The following is an 18032-nucleotide window of genomic DNA, read 5'->3' as shown; positions in this document are numbered from 1 at the left end:
GGGGGAATCTGTAGTGGAGAAGGATCTGGGGGTTTTGGTAGATCATAAGCTCAATAATAGCATGCAATGCCAAGCTGCGGTTTCCAAAGCGAGCAAAGTCCTTTCTTGTATTAAGAGAGGTATGGACTCCAGAGAGAGAGATATCATTTTGCCCCTGTTCAAATCATTAGTAAGACCTCATCTGGAATATGCAGTTCAGTTTTGGGCACCAGTTCTCAAAAAGGATATCGTGGGAACTGGAGAAAGTGCAGAGAAGGGCAACCAAACTGATAAGAGGCATGGGGGAGCTCAGCTATGAGGAAAGATTAGAGGAACTGAATTTGTTCACTCTTGAGAAGAGGAGAATAAGGGGGATATGATCAACATGTTCAAATATATAAGGGGTCCATATAGTGAACTTGGTGTTGAGTTATTCACTTTGCGGTCAACACAGAGGACAAGGGGGCACTCTTTACGACTGGAGGAAAAGAGATTTCATCTCCAAATACGGAAAGGTTTCTTCACAGTAAGAGCTGTGAAAATGTGGAATAGACTCCCTCCAGAGGTGGTTCTGGCCAGCTCAGTAGATTGCTTTAAGAAAGGCCTGGATACTTTCCTAAATGTACATAATATAACTGGGTACTAACATTTATAGGTAAAGTTGATCCAGGGAAAATCCGATTGCCTCTCTGGGATCAGGAAGGAATTTTTTCCCCTGCTGTAGCAAATTTGAGCATGCTCTGCTGGGGTTTTTTGCCTTCCTCTGGATCAACTGTGGGTATAGTATTGGGTATATTGGATTGTATGATTTTTTTTTTTTTTTTTTTTTTTTTATGGTTGAACTGAATGGACTTGTGTCTTTTTTCAACCTGACTAACTATGTAAATAATGATGTCATAAAAAGTTGTACAAGCTAGGACCTAACACTTGGCTGATTCAGTGGCTATGTAGTTGATAGAGAATAGATATCAGAGTATGCTTGTAAACAGATTTCATTCAGAACAGAGACTTGTGATTAGCGGTGTACCACAAGGCTATGTACTAGGTACTATTCTATTTAAAGGATAAGTTCACCTTTTAAAAAAACAAAAAAATAAATGCACACCTTTTTGCTGGTAAAAAAAGTGCATTTATTTATTTATTTATTTTACTTGGAACCTGGAAAGCATTGCACCTGCAATCAGCAGATCGTGGATGCCATGCAGGACTCCTGCAGATTTATCAGTGTTTTTGTCTGCTCGTACCCCATACGGGGAGGGAGATACCCACTGGCAGGAAGACAATGAGCTACCAGAGCACTTGAAAGCGCCTTGGTAGTTAATTGAAACTACAAGCCGACAGCTGCAAAGGCTGTCGGTATTTGTAGTTTGCCGTTCACAGAACTCTGTAAATGAATGACACGGCTGCATCTTATTTAAAACGGTGACCGCAAGCGGGGGAGAGCCCCCGTTCGCTTTCACTACAGGCAATGGAGCGGACGGCGGCTGCAGGAGTGGAAACAAGTTACATGTTCCACCCTATAAACAAAGGTGAACTTACCCTTTTAGGCCTGATTTACACTAATGCATCAAAATCGCACCCCATTCATGTGAACTGCTGCGGGTGTGTATGTTAATGACACTCCAAAATCAGTTCACAAAATGCAGTGCGTTTTGCAGAATTGGATCGCATGGGTGTGACAACCCATGCGATCTGATTCTGATGTGGCCAAAAAAAGGATCCTGTGCAGTTTTGATGCGGTGCAACGTGAGTCATACAAAATGAATGACTCAAATTGCACTGGTGCAGAACCGCGTGTGATTTCAACAGGAATTTGTTGCGATTCCTGTACGAATCACATGCGGTTCCCACACTGCACCAGTATGAACCGGGCCTTAATCGGTTTGTAAGTGAAATAACTGGTTTCATAGACAAGGTATATCTTTTTGCTGATGACTAGGGATGGGCCCGATGTTGCATTTGACTCGAACATCAGGTGTTCGCCCATTTGGCGAATACCGAACATTATGGAGCGTTGGCGGCATGCTTTGGCCAATCGCAGCGCGCTTTGCTGCGAGAGCCATGATTGGCCAAAGGCCACGCCCCACACTATATAAGGCTGCTTACACAGCAGCTGTATGTAGTAGAGCTGCACTATTAATCGTCAAGAATCGGAATTGCGATTCTTTTCCCTTCCCGATCTTCAAAAAAGCATGTTACGATTTTTTCTAACAAGTGCAGAAAGGTCTCACAGCTGAAAAAAAAAAAAAATCCAGGCAGCCTGACAAGTTTTATCACAACATTGCTGATGAGTAAACAAAGTAACTTTTCTTCTTAGATCAAAGGAATGGACTTCTGTATGTAGGTGAGGGAAGTTTAACCACTTAAAGTGGTGTTCCACCCAAAAAAAAATAAATGCATGAATGTGCCTAAAAAAAAAAAAAAAATTTGGAAATTTTTTTTTTACTAGCCTCTAAATGGCTGTTGCTAGGGGGTCCCTCGTAGTCTGCCTCCTTCAGTTCCTGGGTTGGAGACATCACTTCCCCTCGGCGCAGGAAGGGCTCAGCCCTGCCCCCTCCCTCTTGTCAATCATCTGGGACACATTACAGGCCCTAGATGACTGAGCGGCCAATCGCGGCGCCGCTCACGCATGCGCAGTGGGTGCCCGGCTGTGAAGTCACAGCCGGGTGCCCACAGTTGCAATGCCTGCGCCGCCGAACGGAGGGGGAGACGAGCGGGTCTTCTACCCCCCACATTGATGGACCGTAGGACAGGTAAGTGTCCGATTATTAAGTCAGCAGCTGCAGTATTTGTAGATGCTGACTTAATTTTTTTTTTAAATGTGAACTCCTCTTTAAACACTAAACCTTTTTTGTGGCACTTGCTACTTACAAGTTAAAATCAATATTTATTGCTAGAAAATTACTCAGAACCCCCAAACATTATATATATATATATATATATATATAATATATATTTTTAGCAGAGACCCTAGAGAATAAAATGGTGGTTGTTGCAATATTTTATGTCACACTGCATTTGCGCAGCAGTCTTTCAAACGAAATTTAAAAAAAAAATACACTTTAATGAATTAAAATAAAACTAAACAGTAAAATTAGTCCAATTTTTTGTGAAAGATGATGTTACGCCACGAGAATCGTGATAGAATCGTGATCTTTATTCTGAGCAAAAAAATTGTGATTTTCATTTTAGCCAGAATCGTGCAGCTCTAGTATGTAGTGTGTTGGAGTGGACAGGAGCTAGAGCTAACTTGAGCTAGATTATTTAGTTACATAGTAGATGAGGTTGAAAAAAGACACGTCTATCAAGTCCAACCTGTGTGTGTGTGCTTTTATGTTAGTATTGCATTGTATATCTCTGTATATTGTGGTCGTTCAGGTGCTTGTATAATTTTTTTAAATTACTGATGCTCCCTGCTGAAACCACTGCCTGTGGAAGAGAATTGCACATCCTTACTGCTCTTACAGTAAAGAACCCTCTACGTAGTTTAACCACTTGCTGACCGGCTCACGCCGATATACGGCACGGGTGCGCAAAATCCCATATGAGTACGTCGGCCCTTTAAGAGCCGCCCACTGCGCGGCGGGTGACCCGATGTGCATGGCCGGCGTGCGCAATTGCTTGCACCAACACGGGGATTTGGGTGTGTAAACACCCAAATCCCTGTGCTGTCGGGAGAGGAGACATGTCATTTGTTCCTACTAAGTAGGACCAATGATATGTCTCCTCTTTTACTCAGTCCTATCCCCATACACACATTTAACCCCTTGATCGCCCCCTAGTGTTGACCCCTTCCCTACCAGTGACATTTACACAGTAATCATTTTTATAGCACTGATCGCTGTATAAATGTCAATGGTCCCAAAAATGTGTCAGAAGTGTCCGATCTTCCCGCAGCAATGTTGCAATCTGATAAAAATTGCAGATCGCCGCCATTACTATAAAAAAAAAATGAAAATGCCATAAATCTTTCCCATAGTTTGCAGACACTATAACTTTTGCGCAAACCAATCAATATACACTTATTGCGATTTTTTTTTTTTTTTTTAAATGTTTTTTATTTTACCAAGAATATGTAGAAGAATATATATTGGCCTAAACTGATGAAGAAATTTTGTTTTTGGGGATATTTATTATAGCAAAAAGTAAAAAATTAAAAAATTGGCAATTACTTGACTGAGTTCTTTAAGGATACTTGGGTGCAAGCCATCTGGTCCCGGTGACTTATTAATGTTAAGTTTTTCAAGTCTCATTCTAAATCTATCCTCTGTAAGCCATGAGGGTGCTTTCTGTGACGTGTCATAAGGATAAACATTGCAGTTTTGGTTACTGAAGCCCCACATTTCCCTTGTGAAGACTGAGGAGAGGAATACATTCAATAACTTTGCCACCTCTCCATACTTAGTAACCAGATTCACTTCATCATTCTTTATATGGGACCAATATGATCTGATTTCCCTTTCTTACTATTTATATACTTAAAGCATTTATTGGGATTTTTTTTTTACTCTCCTCCCCTATGTGCCTTTCATGTTCTATCTTAGCCACCCAGATTCCACCCTTTAATTTCTTGTTGCATTCATTGTAAAGCTGGAAAGCTGATGATGATCTCTGAGCCTTGTATTTTTTGAAGACCTTCTTATTTGGCCTAGTGGCTTGCAGGCACTTAGTCACAGCACTGTATATGAGTTTTTCATCATTCTTTCATAAGCACCAGCACTTCACACTGGGGACTGTTTTATTTATTTATTTTTTCAGTATTTTACATTTATTTTTCTGTATGTAGCAATATATAGCATTTAGCACGGTATATTTATTATTTATTTTTTATCATCAATTGTTTACACCAATTTCAAACTGCAGCTGCTAAAATCATGTGGTAATTTTTACTTTTATTTTTATTCATGATATTAATACATACATGAGGTGATTGGTAGTAATCCTTTTGGCGCTTTGGTCTATCTATCTATATATATTATATATACACACACACAGTGGGGACGGAAAGTATTCAGACCCCCTTAAATTTTTCACTCTGTTATATTGCAGTCATTTGCTAAAATCATTTAAGTTCATTTTTTTTTCCTCATTAATGTACACACAGCACCCCATATTGATAGAAAAACACAGGATTATTGACGTTTTTGCAGATTTATTAAAAAAGAAAAACTGAAATATCATATGGTCCTAAGTATTCAGACCCTTTGCTCAGTATTTAGTAGAAGCACCCTTTTGAACTAATGAAGCTGTGAGTCTTTTGGGGAAAGATGCAACAAGTTTCTCGCACCTGGATTTGGGGATCCTCTGCCATTCCTCCTTGCAGATCCTGTCCAGTTCTGTCAGGTTGGATGGTAAACGTTGGTGTACAGCCATTTTTAGGTCTCTCCAGAGATGCTCAATTGGGTTTAAGTCAGGGCTCTGGCTGGGCAATTCAAGAACCCTCACGGAGTTGTTGTGAAGTCACTCCTTCAGACCAGAAGAATCATCAGACCAGAGAATCTTATTTCTCACCATCTTGGAGTCCTTCAGGTGTTTTTTTTAGCAAACTCCATGCGGGCTTTTATGCCTCTTGCACTGAGGAGAGGCTTCCGTCGGGCCACTCTGCCATAAAGCCCCGACTGGTGGAGGGCTGCAGTGATGGTTGACTTTCTACAACTTTCTCCCATCTCCCAACTGCATCTCTGGAGCTCAGCCACAGTGATCTTTGGGTTCTTCTTTACCTCTCTCACCAAGGCTCTTCTCCCCCAATAGCTCAGTTTGGCCGGACGGCCAGCTCTAGGAAGGGTTCTGGTTGTCCCAAACATCTTCCATTTAAGGATTATGGAGGCCACTGTGCTCTTAGGAACCTTAAGTGCAGCAGAAATTTTTTGTAACCTTGGCCAGATCTGTGCCTTGCCACAATTCTGTCTCTGAGCTCTTCAGGCAGTTGACCTCATGATTCTCATTTGCTCTGACGTGCACTGTGAGCTGTAAGGTCTTATATAGACAGGTGTGTGGCTTTCATAATCAAGTCCAATCAGTATAATCAAACACAGCTGGACTTATTTTTTTTTCACAGTATATAATACAGTGTAGTGTGAAAAAAGAAAAATCCCCATCATGTCTGGAAGGCCACTAAAAGAGGGCAAGCAGACTCTGTGTCTACAATGAAAAGTGGTGGTGACGGATCTGGTGCATTCTCTGCAGGCGGGTCACACTTGGCCTTTTTATTCTAATGCTGGCCATGTTTTTGAGCCACAACATACCGAAGAGTTGGTGGAGTGGATAACTAAGCCGTCCTCATTCTCTGTCACCCAGGCTCATAATAGTTTGCCTTCCAACGCAGCTGCCAAAGCAGCCCATTCCACCGTCTCCTTCTGCACAGTTTCTTCTGTAGCCCCACCATCATGCACGGAGGAGTCACCAGAATTATTCAACCATAGTATCGGTTACATGCTGATGGAGGATGCGCAGCAATTTGAAGGCTTCGATGTTGGTTCCCAGGTTGAGGAAGGGAGTAACAAGAGCCTAGAGAGAGAAGGACAAGAAACTAGTAGTCGTGTTCCCTCAGCTGCAGCATACTGCCAAGTTTGCTCCAGTGATGAGGTGGGAGCGGATGATGAGTTCACTGACTGTACTTGGGTGCCTGAGAGAAGAGAGGAGGAAAGTGAGGAGGCACAATTCCAACAAGGCAGGATGTCCTCCAGGGGCCTGCTTATGGGCAGCTACCCTATTGAATCACACCACAGAGCTCCACAGGTGCAGTGTGCTACTGACTCCCCATTGACTTCCAAAATTTCATTGGTGTGGGCTTTTTTTCGACACACGTGCAGTAGATCGCACCGTTGCTGTTTGCAATCTATGTCTGAAGCAGATCAAGCGTGGCCAGAACAGCTCCCGCTTGGGCACCACATGCTTGACAAGACATATGACGACCTGCTATTGGCAGGCTATTGGCAACAGCACCTGAAAGATCCACATAATAAAAAAAGCGGACTTCTCATTGCTCCTCATCTGTGATCTTAACCCCTACTATACCTCCAGTCCTCTCAAAAACCTGCGCTGAGAGGAATGAAGGTATAGCGGCACAGTGGTGTAGTGGATAGCACTTTCGCCTAGCAGTAAGAAGGGTCGCTGGTTCAAATCCCAACCGCGACACTACCTGCCTGGAGTTTGCATGTTCTCCCTGTGCCTGCATGGGTTTCCTCCGGGTACTCCGGTTTCCTCCCACACTCCAAAGACATGCTGGTAGGTTAATTGGATCCTGTCTAAAAATTTGTCCCTAGTATGTATGAATGTGAGTTAGGGACCTTAGATTGTAAGCTCCTTGAGGGTAGGGACTGATGTGAATGTACAATGTATATGTAAAGTGCTGCGTAAATTGATGGCGCTATAGAAGTACCTGAAATAAATCTGCTAGCAGTACACCACCAGTTGCTATATCAGCAGGCAAATTTTGCTACCCCAGTTGCTGAACCATAAAAAAAATACTGTCCCAGCTAATCAACAAGCTTGGCGTCTAAACGCTAGCTTGGCCGAATTGCTAGTACTGCAGCTGCCTGTTTTTTCAGCTGGTAGACTCTGCCCCCTTTCGTGAAGTTGTGGATTGTGCTGTACCACAGTGGTAGGTTCCAAAACGAAAAAAGAAATTCATGTAAGGCCATTCCAGCTCTCTACCGTCATGTGGAAGGCAACCTTTTGGCCTCGTTGGACAGGGCAGTCGGCAGCAATGTTAATATTACCGCTGACTCTTGGTCCAGCGGGCAATGTCCATTACCTTTTCCTGCATGGCGCACTGGGTAACACTGCTGGCAGCTGGGAAGGATGCAGGACAGGGTTCAGTGTTGGAGCTTGTTCCGCCACCACGACTCCAAAAAGCTGGTGGTGATTCTGCCACATCTTTCTGCTCCACCCCCTCCTCCTCTTCTTCCTCTATGGCCTCTTCTGCAGAATTGTCCTCTGAACCAGCAGTACTCCCTAAGCGTTCAACGGGCTATGCAAGCAGTCAGGCTAAAAGATGCCATGTGGTGCTTCAGTTGGTCTGCCTAGGAAAGACAGAAGGCACACTGGGGCAGAGATTCTGTTGGCTCTGCAGGAGCAAGCTTAGAAGTGGTTGATGCCACAGCAGCTTGATCCAGGAATGGTTGTATGTGACAATGGCACCAACCTTCTCTCTGCCCTCCAACAGGGACACTTGACCCATGTTCCATGCTTGGCACAAGTCCTGAATTTTGTGCTGCAGCATTTCTTGACCAGGTATCCAGGCTTACAGGAACTTTTGAGGCAGGCCAGAAAAGTCTGTGGCCATTTCCGGCAGTCATACAATGCCAGTACTCGGCTGGCTGACATTCAATGGGAATTCAACCTGCTCACCAACCGCCTCATTTGTGACATGCCCACCAGGTGTAACTCAACATTGGCAATGCTGCTGTGGCTGCACACACAGCAGAGGGCCATAAATGAGTACCTGTGTGAGTATTGCACTAGGACAGGCTCAGGGGAGCTTGGCTTCTTTTCACCACGCTAGTGGCTACTGATTAAGGATGCATGCACTGTCCGGTCACCATTTTGAGGAGGCCATAAGGATGGTGAGCAGCGACAATGCATGCATCAGTGACCCTGTCCGTCTAGTCTTCCTGCTGGAGCACACACTTTGTGACATCATGAACAGGGCACTTGAGGCAGAACAGCAGGAGGAAGACGAGGACTTCCTTTCCTCTCAAGGCCCCTTTATGCAGATAGCATTCCTGTGGGGCTTCCAAACACAGGAAGAAGAGGGGGAGGAGGATTGTGTCAGGGTGGATGTTGAGGTAACACGCAGCAGTCTTCAAGGGATGGTTTTCAGTCCCCAGAAACACGCAGCAGTCTTCAAGGGATGGTTTTCAGTCCCCAGAAACCCAAGGAGTTGTACGTGGCTGGAAGGAGGTAGTGCCTGACAATGTCATCCTTAGTTACCCAGAGGACTCACAATCTCATGCCTCTGCAAACTTACGCTGCATGGACTCCCTGATTCTGCAAAGTCTGCGAAAGGTCCCTAGGATTCGTGGTATCAAGGAGAAGGATCATTACTGGCTGGCAACCCTTCTTGATCCACGTTACAAGGGTAAAGTTGCAGAACTCATCCTACCTTCGCAGAGGATGAAACATCTTCAGGAGGCCTTGAAGAAAAGTTTGTGCAACGCCTTTCCAGACCCTGGGAGGTTACCATTTCCTGGTGCGGGACATTGTGTTTCTGAGGGTTCGTTTGCTCAGAGGAAGAGTGGTGGAGAAGGTGGTCGGCTGACCGATGCCTCTAAACAGTTTTGCAGTCCTCAGTGCCAAGGTCTGATAAGTTCAATCAACCATTGCCAGCGTCTGCATTATATGGTGCAGGAATATCTAGGGGCAGACTTGGAGACCTTTCCAACAGAGCATCTACTAGGTTACTGGGTCTTGAGGATGGACCACTGGCCAGAACTTGCTCAAAATGCAATCAAGCTACTGGCCTGTCCAGCATCCAGCATGCTTTCTGAAAGGACATTCAGTGCTGCTGGGAGATTTGTAATGGATCAAAGAGTGTGCCTGTCCACAGACTCCATTGATAGGCTCACATTTATAAAAATGAATCTGTCCTGGATCAGCAGCTATCAAGCCCCTGATGCTGATGTAACTGATTGAATTTGCTAGGGATCTGGGAATCCTTGAAGACTGCCTATGCTGCCTATCCTATTCCTCCTGAATCTTGATGATATTTTTGGTTTAGGGCACCACCAAATAAAGAAATTGTCAAAAACTGTCTTGTGGATTTTACTTTGACAATTCCTTTATTTAAAAGGAAAAAAGTGTCCCACGATGTTGATCCATCTGCAATCATAGAGGGAAAAAACCTCCGCCTTGATGGGAGGCGTTCCGCCGACTGCTGTCTCTTGGCTGTGACAGCTGTTATATAGGCAATGTCTGATGTCATGTGCCAACAGAGGGTGGTGGGGTCATCCGGTCACATCAGCTAGTGGCCCCCCCCCGTGCATATATAACAGCTGTCACAGCGAAAAGACAGCAGTCTGAGGGAGCCCTCCTATGCAGGCGGAGTATTTTCGTTTGAATTCTTTTCTGTTTTTTGGGTCCATCGGGCGGCGTGATTGATGATGGATGTACATCGCGGGACACTTTTTTTTTTAATGAAAATTCACCCCTACCCATTCACATGGGGGGGGATCTGGGGGCCCCCTTGTTAAAGAGGGCTTACAGATTCGGATAAGTCCCCCGTCCGCAGACCCCAAAGCACCCTCCCCATGTTGAGGGCATGTGCCTGGTGTGGTTCTCGGCAGCCCTCCTCCCCCCTATCCTGTCTTCCATGCTGCATACTTGGATAAGGGTCTGGTATGAATTTTAAAAAAAATTTTGGCTTGAAGTTTTGCTTAAAATTCATACCAGACCCGAAGATTTTTTTTTTTTTCCTTGAGTTTTATCTATATTGCCAGGAGCCGGCAATACATTAAAGCCGCGATCAAGTTTAAGTTTTTCCTTTTTAGAAATATCATTTTGCTGTGGCATTATAAAACACATCAGACAGATGCACCACTTTACAGGCAGACTAAGGGGACCCCCCCCCCAGGCATTATAGTTAAAGGAGTATTTAATTTTTATTATTTAACTTTAACCATTATTAAAATCACTGCTCCTGAAAAAACAGTAATTTTAAAAACTTTTTTTTTTGCATTGATACATGTCCCCTGGGGCAGTACCCGGGTCCCCATACCCTTTTTATGGCAATAACTTGCATTTAAGCCTTTAAAATTAGTACTTTTGATTTTTCATGTTTGTGTCCCAAAGACTTTAATGGGGTTCGCATGTTCGCACAAATGTTTTGCCTATTCGCATGTTCTGGTGCAAAATGAACCGGGTGGGTGTTCGGCCCATCCCTACTGATGACACAAAGGTGTGCAATAGAGTTTATATGGTCAGTATGTATGTAGCCCTTTATATTTTGATGTTTATATAAAGTTGTCCTTCATTTAGTTTTGTGTGTTTTGTATATATATTTTCTTTTTGATTTTGTAAGGTTTTGAGTGTATGCTAAGCAGTCTGCAGTTGGAACCAAAAGATAATTATTGTTTATAATTATAACAGATAAGGAAATTTTCATAGAATTTTGACAAATTTTATGTGTATTTTTAAGCTTTTAGATTATGTTACAACCACGCTGCTGTTTTCCGACAAAAATGTTGATAGCAACTTGATTGCCTGGAACAGAGTTGTCCTTTTACATGGTAATAATTTTTATTTTAATGCACAACAAATGTTTAAATATACATGTTGAAGACCCAGATTCAGTCATTTGGATAGAATGAGCAAGAAAAGATACTGTATTTAATTGGCTTTTAGGTTTTTGTTGCTTTTTCTGACTTTGGAGACTTCTTCTCACTTTCTACCTTCAATAGGGAAGTTAATGCAGGGCAATCTTCCTGGTTAGAACAGAAACCAAAATTAGAACCTGAGAGAGACTCTAACCCTTCACCACTCTACAAAATAAAAGTGTTTTTATTGCAGTTTCTGTGTCCTTTTGAGAGATTTTTACCTGCTTTCTGTTGTAGTGATGGGTACAGGAAAATGTTCCCATAAGGTTAATTTATGGGACTGCCTGTAAAAAAACGCAATGAACTAGTATATTTTCTTTCTTTTTTTTTTGTACGGCTTTAAATTAGAGTAGGTCAAATCAGGTCTTAATTACTGCCCCTGTTGGGGAGACTTTTATTCCTGACCCAAAAGCTTCAATCCACCCACCATAGTTTTTTGTTTCGGTTTGTTTTCTTGTTGCAAGACATTTTCTATTACCTTTTGCCCCATGCAGCGAGGGCTAATCTTCTTGTGGACACAAACGGCAATGATAATCTGTTAGAGTTTCTAGCCCTTCCCGTGCCATTTAAATGTAAACAAGAATATATTTTGCTGGAGATTGCCTTTTAATTGACTTTTACCCACTAAAATGATGGTGTCGTTTTAAGTATCTAGTAATAGTGCAGCAGCAGCTGCTGTTGGTTTTCCTTTGTAATGGAAAGTTAATTTTACTAAGTTTATGTTTTCAGTTATTTTAATGTTTACTTTAACATAGCCTATAGCAGTGATGGTGAACCTTGGCACCCCAATTGTTTTGGAACTACATTTCCCATGATGCTCAACTGCACTGCAGAGTTTTTGAGCATCATGGGAAATGTAGTTCCAAAACATCTGGGGTGCCAAGGTTCATCATCTCTGGTCTATAGATTAGTCCTCTAGTGACTGGCTAGTTCAGGCAGTCTGTCAGCCATCTTTATGAGAGATTGCTGAGCAGGACTTTGAGGAGCAGGGAGGAAATAATTAAAGGACAAATGTACTTTTTAGTGCTGTATTTTAAATAAACCATAACCAACCCGGACTGCAACTTACCTGGTCTTCATTGTGCAGCCCCAGTGGTGCATTTTCCAGCCAACAGCAGCTCTCTACCCCTAATCTCTATCTCCTAGTGTTTTCAATTGGCATAAAACAAAAACGCCCAAAGCTTGAATACACATGTAAAACACTTGTATTCTCTTGCACACCTCTCAAATAAAAATACCTGAAAATCACTCTGCGCTGTTGTGCAGCCCTAATACTAACTATAAATGGGAAAACCTGAACACATATTGGCAGATTACTTATCAGTCACAGATTGTAACAGAATCTCAAAGAACTGAAAAAATGCCAGATGTCTTATTCTGTTGCAGAAAATCAGGGACAGAAAATCCTGGATTTCCTGCTTACCTGGAACCTTGTGCCAAAGGTTGTGAACTCAGGATTAAAGTTCTAGTGTACAGTTGGGGTAATTGCTTTAGAACCAAGAGCAAGGGAGGTTGCTGCTCCATATTTGCATGTTGTCAAAGTAATTGGATGGCTTTATAGAAATCTAATTTACTTTTACAAACTGGAGAGGGATCAGCCATAAATCTGCAGCCATGAACTTGTTTAAAACAATCGATTGCCATGTCTTGTTTGTCATTGGAAGCTATGTTGTGTATTCCTCTGTATGCCTGGAAAGTTCTTAAACTCGTATTTGGATACTTTCTGAAGTCCTACACTTCATAAAAATTTAGCGCTGCTGGTAATTCTTTCCCAGCTCCACCATGAAATTTAAAAGCCTCAACAGCTATTAGATAGAGGCCCCTTTTGATAGTGGAAGAGCAGGCTAAAGTAAAGTTGAACATATCTAAAAGTGTACACATAGGCTCTGAAGATACTTTGATATAGTTTGAAGAAATGTGCATTGTGGTTTGCTATTAGAGTATATAAAAAGTGTGCTATCCTTGTGCTAGGTATAAGTTAATAAATCACAAAGGAGACACAATAAAAGAATTAAACATATGATAAACTCATTCTAAATTGACATAGCTTTGCAAATAAAGTCCATATAAAATGTGCAAACATATATTGGAAAAAAAATTAAATAATAAATTATATATATATATATATATATATATATATATATATATATATATATATATATATATATATATATATATATATATATATATATATATATATATATATATAATATAGTGCAAAAAGGTTCTCAGATTTTCTAAACTTCAACAGTCCCTTTTTTCTTTGCCATAAAGGAATGATAACGTGCAGCAAGAAGGAGTGCCCCCTAAAGGAATTTTCACAAGCGATTACATGACCTCCTTACCAGCTGCTCTGATCCCACATAGAGACCATCAGACGCCTTGCTGCATAGCAGCCATGTATACCACAATCTTGCATGCAAAAGTTCCACAATCTCCTAAGCCAAGATAGACTCCATGGAGGAAGTTAAAGTGCAGAGGAAAAACCACATAGTGTAGTATTTTACCAAAATTTTTATAAAATGATCATAAAATCACCTACAATTTTGAAGGAATTACACAGCATGTGTTACAAACAACCAGCAGGTCCAAGCGGTCAGGCAGACTTGTGGAATAACGTCATGAATATATTTATCCATCATGCTACAAGTAAACATGGATGAAAAACCTGAAAATGTTGCCACATTTAATAAATACCAAGATTAGACCAGTAATGGATCATGTGATATATGTTTAAGACATTTCATAATTAAAAGAAAACATGTTTTGCTTTGTAACATTTGGTAATTTGTGTTTATTTTTATTTTTTATGTTAGGCCCACCTGGAACAGGAAAAACATCACTGTGTAAAGCACTGGCGCAAAAGCTGACTATCAGACTGTCCTACAGGTATTCGCTTACTTTTTTTTATAAAGATTTGCCATTTTGCCATGTTTATTTTATTTTTTTATTGTTCTTCTCTTTTTTTATCTAGTGTGGTAATGTCTAGATTTTTAGAAAAGTGGTTGTAATTTGGGAGTGCTATACTAGCATATACATTCCTTTGCCTTACATCTTTGTGAAGCAAATTTGAATAAATGTGTATTTTATTTTATTAGGGATTATTTAACTGAACTATCATATAAATATTTTTTTTTGGCAGGACTGACCAAACAGCAATTTGTAAAATGATGGTGCACAAACATTTTATTCAGTCTTTTTTATTTATTTATTTATTTTTTTTAGGTACAGATATGGTCAACTCGTAGAGATTAACAGTCACAGCCTTTTCTCAAAGTGGTTTTCAGAGGTATTCATTATAAATAGCTATGTAAACATGTTCCCTTTACTAACTTCATGGCACAAACATTTTCCAGGAGAGGACTGATCACACATCTTTTTCTCCAATATGTCATTCAGTGCACTTTGAATTTTAAACCAATAAATGTGCCCGACTATCCAGAACTAAATTAATTACAGACTACTCTGTGGGGAATCGCAACTGATAAATCCATGTGAGAGCTGTGCGTCAATCTCTCTATGCACAGAACCCACTAAGCCCTAAAACATATATTATTTTTAGCTATGTATGAATAAAAGTTTTGTTGGCAAAAATGTAAAAATCTGGTAGGAGTATTCAAATTCAGTTTTCCATGACGAGAGACATTCCCTTACTTATGTCCAAGAACCAGTCATAATAATGAGTGCCTTACACACCAGACTATTTATTTTTCAATTTTACCCTGCATCCTCTGATAATATAGAGCACATCAAAAAGTGAGCATCCCAACCCCAAAGCTCAACATGTTTCACCAATATAAAAGGGTTTCGTCAGGAGTGAAAAAACTAATTTTATATAAAAAGTGTGCTCAAACACAAAACAACATGTACAATGAAGGTGGCTGCCATCTATAACTCTTATTTATATATTTTAGTTATCACTAGGGGAAAATGGGAAGCCAGTTTAGACAGGAGCTCCATCATGCTAAGACCGCTCCCCCTGTGTTCAGACGGCAAACTGTCGATTCATATCAGTCGTATCATACATATTTAGATTCATACTGCCAATTTTCTTTGCACATTATTACCAATTTTTAACTTTATTAGGGAATCACCAAAACAGATGAACACAGAGAGAAGCATCAGACTACAGCAAGCATTATCGGTTTATTCTTGTATAAATTGCAGAAATGTAAAACCTTTAGTAAGGCTTTCAGTGCATTTTGCCTTATTTTGCAGGAGCAGGCTGTTTTTTGCTTGAGGATAGATACATTAAAATCCCCAGTAACTTGCTTTTCTTTCCTTGTTATTAGCAGTGCAGTACACTTTTAAATATTATATAAAATTAAAGTGGTTGTGAACAATCACCTTGTAAGATAACCTATTCAGTTTAAAACCGTAATGAAAGGGAAAACAATTGTGTATAGAAATTAAACAAAAAAAAAAAAAAAAAACATTATAAATACTTTTTTTTTTTTCTTTTTTTTTTTTTTTTTTTTTATAAGTGATCACATCATCTCTGTTCTCAGCTGCATCAGAGCTGGGAAGAGGAAAAGCAACAGCACAATGAACTCTCCAGTAAATGGTTGTGCTAGGGGGGCATGGCAGTGCAAGTCTGAGCATTGGAGGAGAGCAGGCTGGGTTCCCAGCATAGCTAGAGAACTGACCACCATGTTCTCTCCTGCTTCGTATGGTCAGTTTCTAATAGGAAAGCAGAGGGACTGGCGGGAATACAAAGGAAGCAATATAAATAGAACGGGATACTTTTCCATACAAGTACATGGTACAGCAGGCACATATCAGGAATATGAAACGCTGGGGTAACAAACACTTTAAATCGACATAACATTCTTTCCCTCTAATACTTAAAGGGTAGTCAATGCTGTTTAGCATTATGTATAATACATTAGTACAGTGGTACATTGCCTTGAAGAGACACAAATCACTCCTTTTAATACTTTCACCGCTGGGACCTGCCTTACATTTGGTACCTTAGATGAGGAGTTACCACAAAGGTACCAAAAATTCCACCCCCAGGCATTGGGAACTCCAGTCATGCTTCCACACTGTCATCCTCTCCGGAGATACCAGTTATGGCAAGCCAGGGTGAGTCATTGGAACCAACTGGTGGTGCAACTGCTTCTCACACTTCAGCCCCTGTATATGTGACTGAAGATGCATTTTCCTCTGCCCTGCAGGGCCTAGAAGGAAGATTAGAGGCTTTAATCGCATCCTCCATCCAAACGGATAGGAAGCGTGCTAGATCCCCCTCCCACCTCAAACTCTTTACCAAGGGAACAGTTGGGCACAGGATGAGGTATTACCCTCAGGCGATCACGGGGAAAAACAAGCCGATTATTCCTCTGCGGAGGACAAAGCAGTTGATGAACGTTTTTTTGAGCCTCGCAATCGCAAGAGATTTCTGGTACAAACTCTTACGGAGATGATTTGTTCCACTTTCATGCTACCCCTAACAGAGTCAGCTGAAAGTTCTATTTCTTCCTTGGGTTCTTTAAAACCCTTACAGCCTTTTCATGCATTTCTGGTCCATGCATTACTAGAAAAGCTTATTGATGCTGAATGGGATCACCCGGATAAGCATTTTCTCCTTGTATCTCTATCCCATGGAGGAGAAATTCACCAAAGAATGGAAAATACCAGCAGTTGACGCTGCGATTTCCAGTGTGAACAAAAGTTTAACTTGTCCAGTTGACGATGCACAAATGCTTAAAGAACCAACAGATAAGTTGGAATTCCTGTTAAAATCCTTTTTTTCCTTGGCAGCTGCAGTTACTCAGCCTGCAGTTGCAGCAATAGGCATCTGTCAGTACCTAAGGGACCAGTTTAGACAGGCCCTTAAAGAGGTCCCTGCACATAGCCCCATGATTTGGCCGTACTACCAAGGGCGCTATGTTTTGTCATAGACCCCAAGAAAGACTATTCACCAGGCGTCCTGCCTTGCGCTCGTGCTGGTACACATGCGCAGGACCCTGTGGTAAAAAAAAAAAAAAAAATTTCTTTTTTGGTCAGCTGAAGCACCTTGCAAAAGGCTTCTGACTAGCTTCCCTTTTCATAGGGATCGACTATTTGAGGAGGATTTGGTCAAACACATCCAAATGATTTCTAGTGGGAAAGGTACTTTTTTTGCCCAAAAGAAAGTATAAACGTCCTTCATTAAAGGACGTTCGCCAGGGGCATCCGCCTCTAGGCAGTGGCAATGGCTTCCACCGTGAGACTCTAGAGGAAGGCCTTAGGGTCAGGCCCAGGCACAGAAAATTCAGCCCCTGTATACATAACTGAAAATGATTTTTCCTCCGCCCTACAAGGCCTGGAAGGAAAATTAGTGACTTTAATCGCGTCCACTATCCAAAAGGATAGGAAGCGTGTTAGATCCCAATTCCCCACCTTAGACCCCTTATCAAGGGAACAGTGGGTAGAGGATGAGGGGTTACCCTCAGGTGATCATTAAGAAAGGTATACCGATTACTCCTCTGCTGAGGAAACAATGGTAGATGATCCTTTTTCAGCCTCGCAATCCTAGAGATAGCTGGTACAATCTCTTACAGAGATGGTTTGTGCCTCTTTCAAGCTACCTCTAGCAGAGTCAGCTGATAGTTCTGTTTCTTCTTTAGGTTTCTTAAAACCTTCACAGCCTTTTCAGGCATTTCCTGCACATGCACAGAAGAGCAAGCTTTGGGGTTTTATTCAACAGACCCATTCTAGATCTAAAGAATCTAAATCAGTTCCTGAAGATCTGCT

General features: G+C 41.5%; 1 protein-coding gene across 4 annotated transcripts in view; it reads left to right on the top strand.

Annotated features, from left to right (window-relative positions):
* The window catches only part of TRIP13 (thyroid hormone receptor interactor 13), a 244675-nt gene that overhangs the window by 88228 nt on the left and 138415 nt on the right, over nucleotides 1-18032 (top strand). For all 4 annotated transcript variants that reach the window (XM_073630674.1, XM_073630673.1, XM_073630671.1 and 1 more), the window contains exons 6-8: nucleotides 11117-11207; nucleotides 14111-14183; nucleotides 14520-14583. In XM_073630674.1, the coding sequence (XP_073486775.1) occupies nucleotides 11117-11207; nucleotides 14111-14183; nucleotides 14520-14583 (228 nt within the window). The remainder of the gene's footprint in view (nucleotides 1-11116; nucleotides 11208-14110; nucleotides 14184-14519; nucleotides 14584-18032) is intronic.

The sequence above is a fragment of the Aquarana catesbeiana genome, linkage group LG05 (assembly GCF_042186555.1).
Source record: "Aquarana catesbeiana isolate 2022-GZ linkage group LG05, ASM4218655v1, whole genome shotgun sequence".
NCBI lineage: Eukaryota > Metazoa > Chordata > Amphibia > Anura > Ranidae > Aquarana > Aquarana catesbeiana.
The sequence above is the reverse complement of the archived record's forward strand: the minus strand, read 5'-3'. Positions and strand labels throughout refer to the sequence as shown.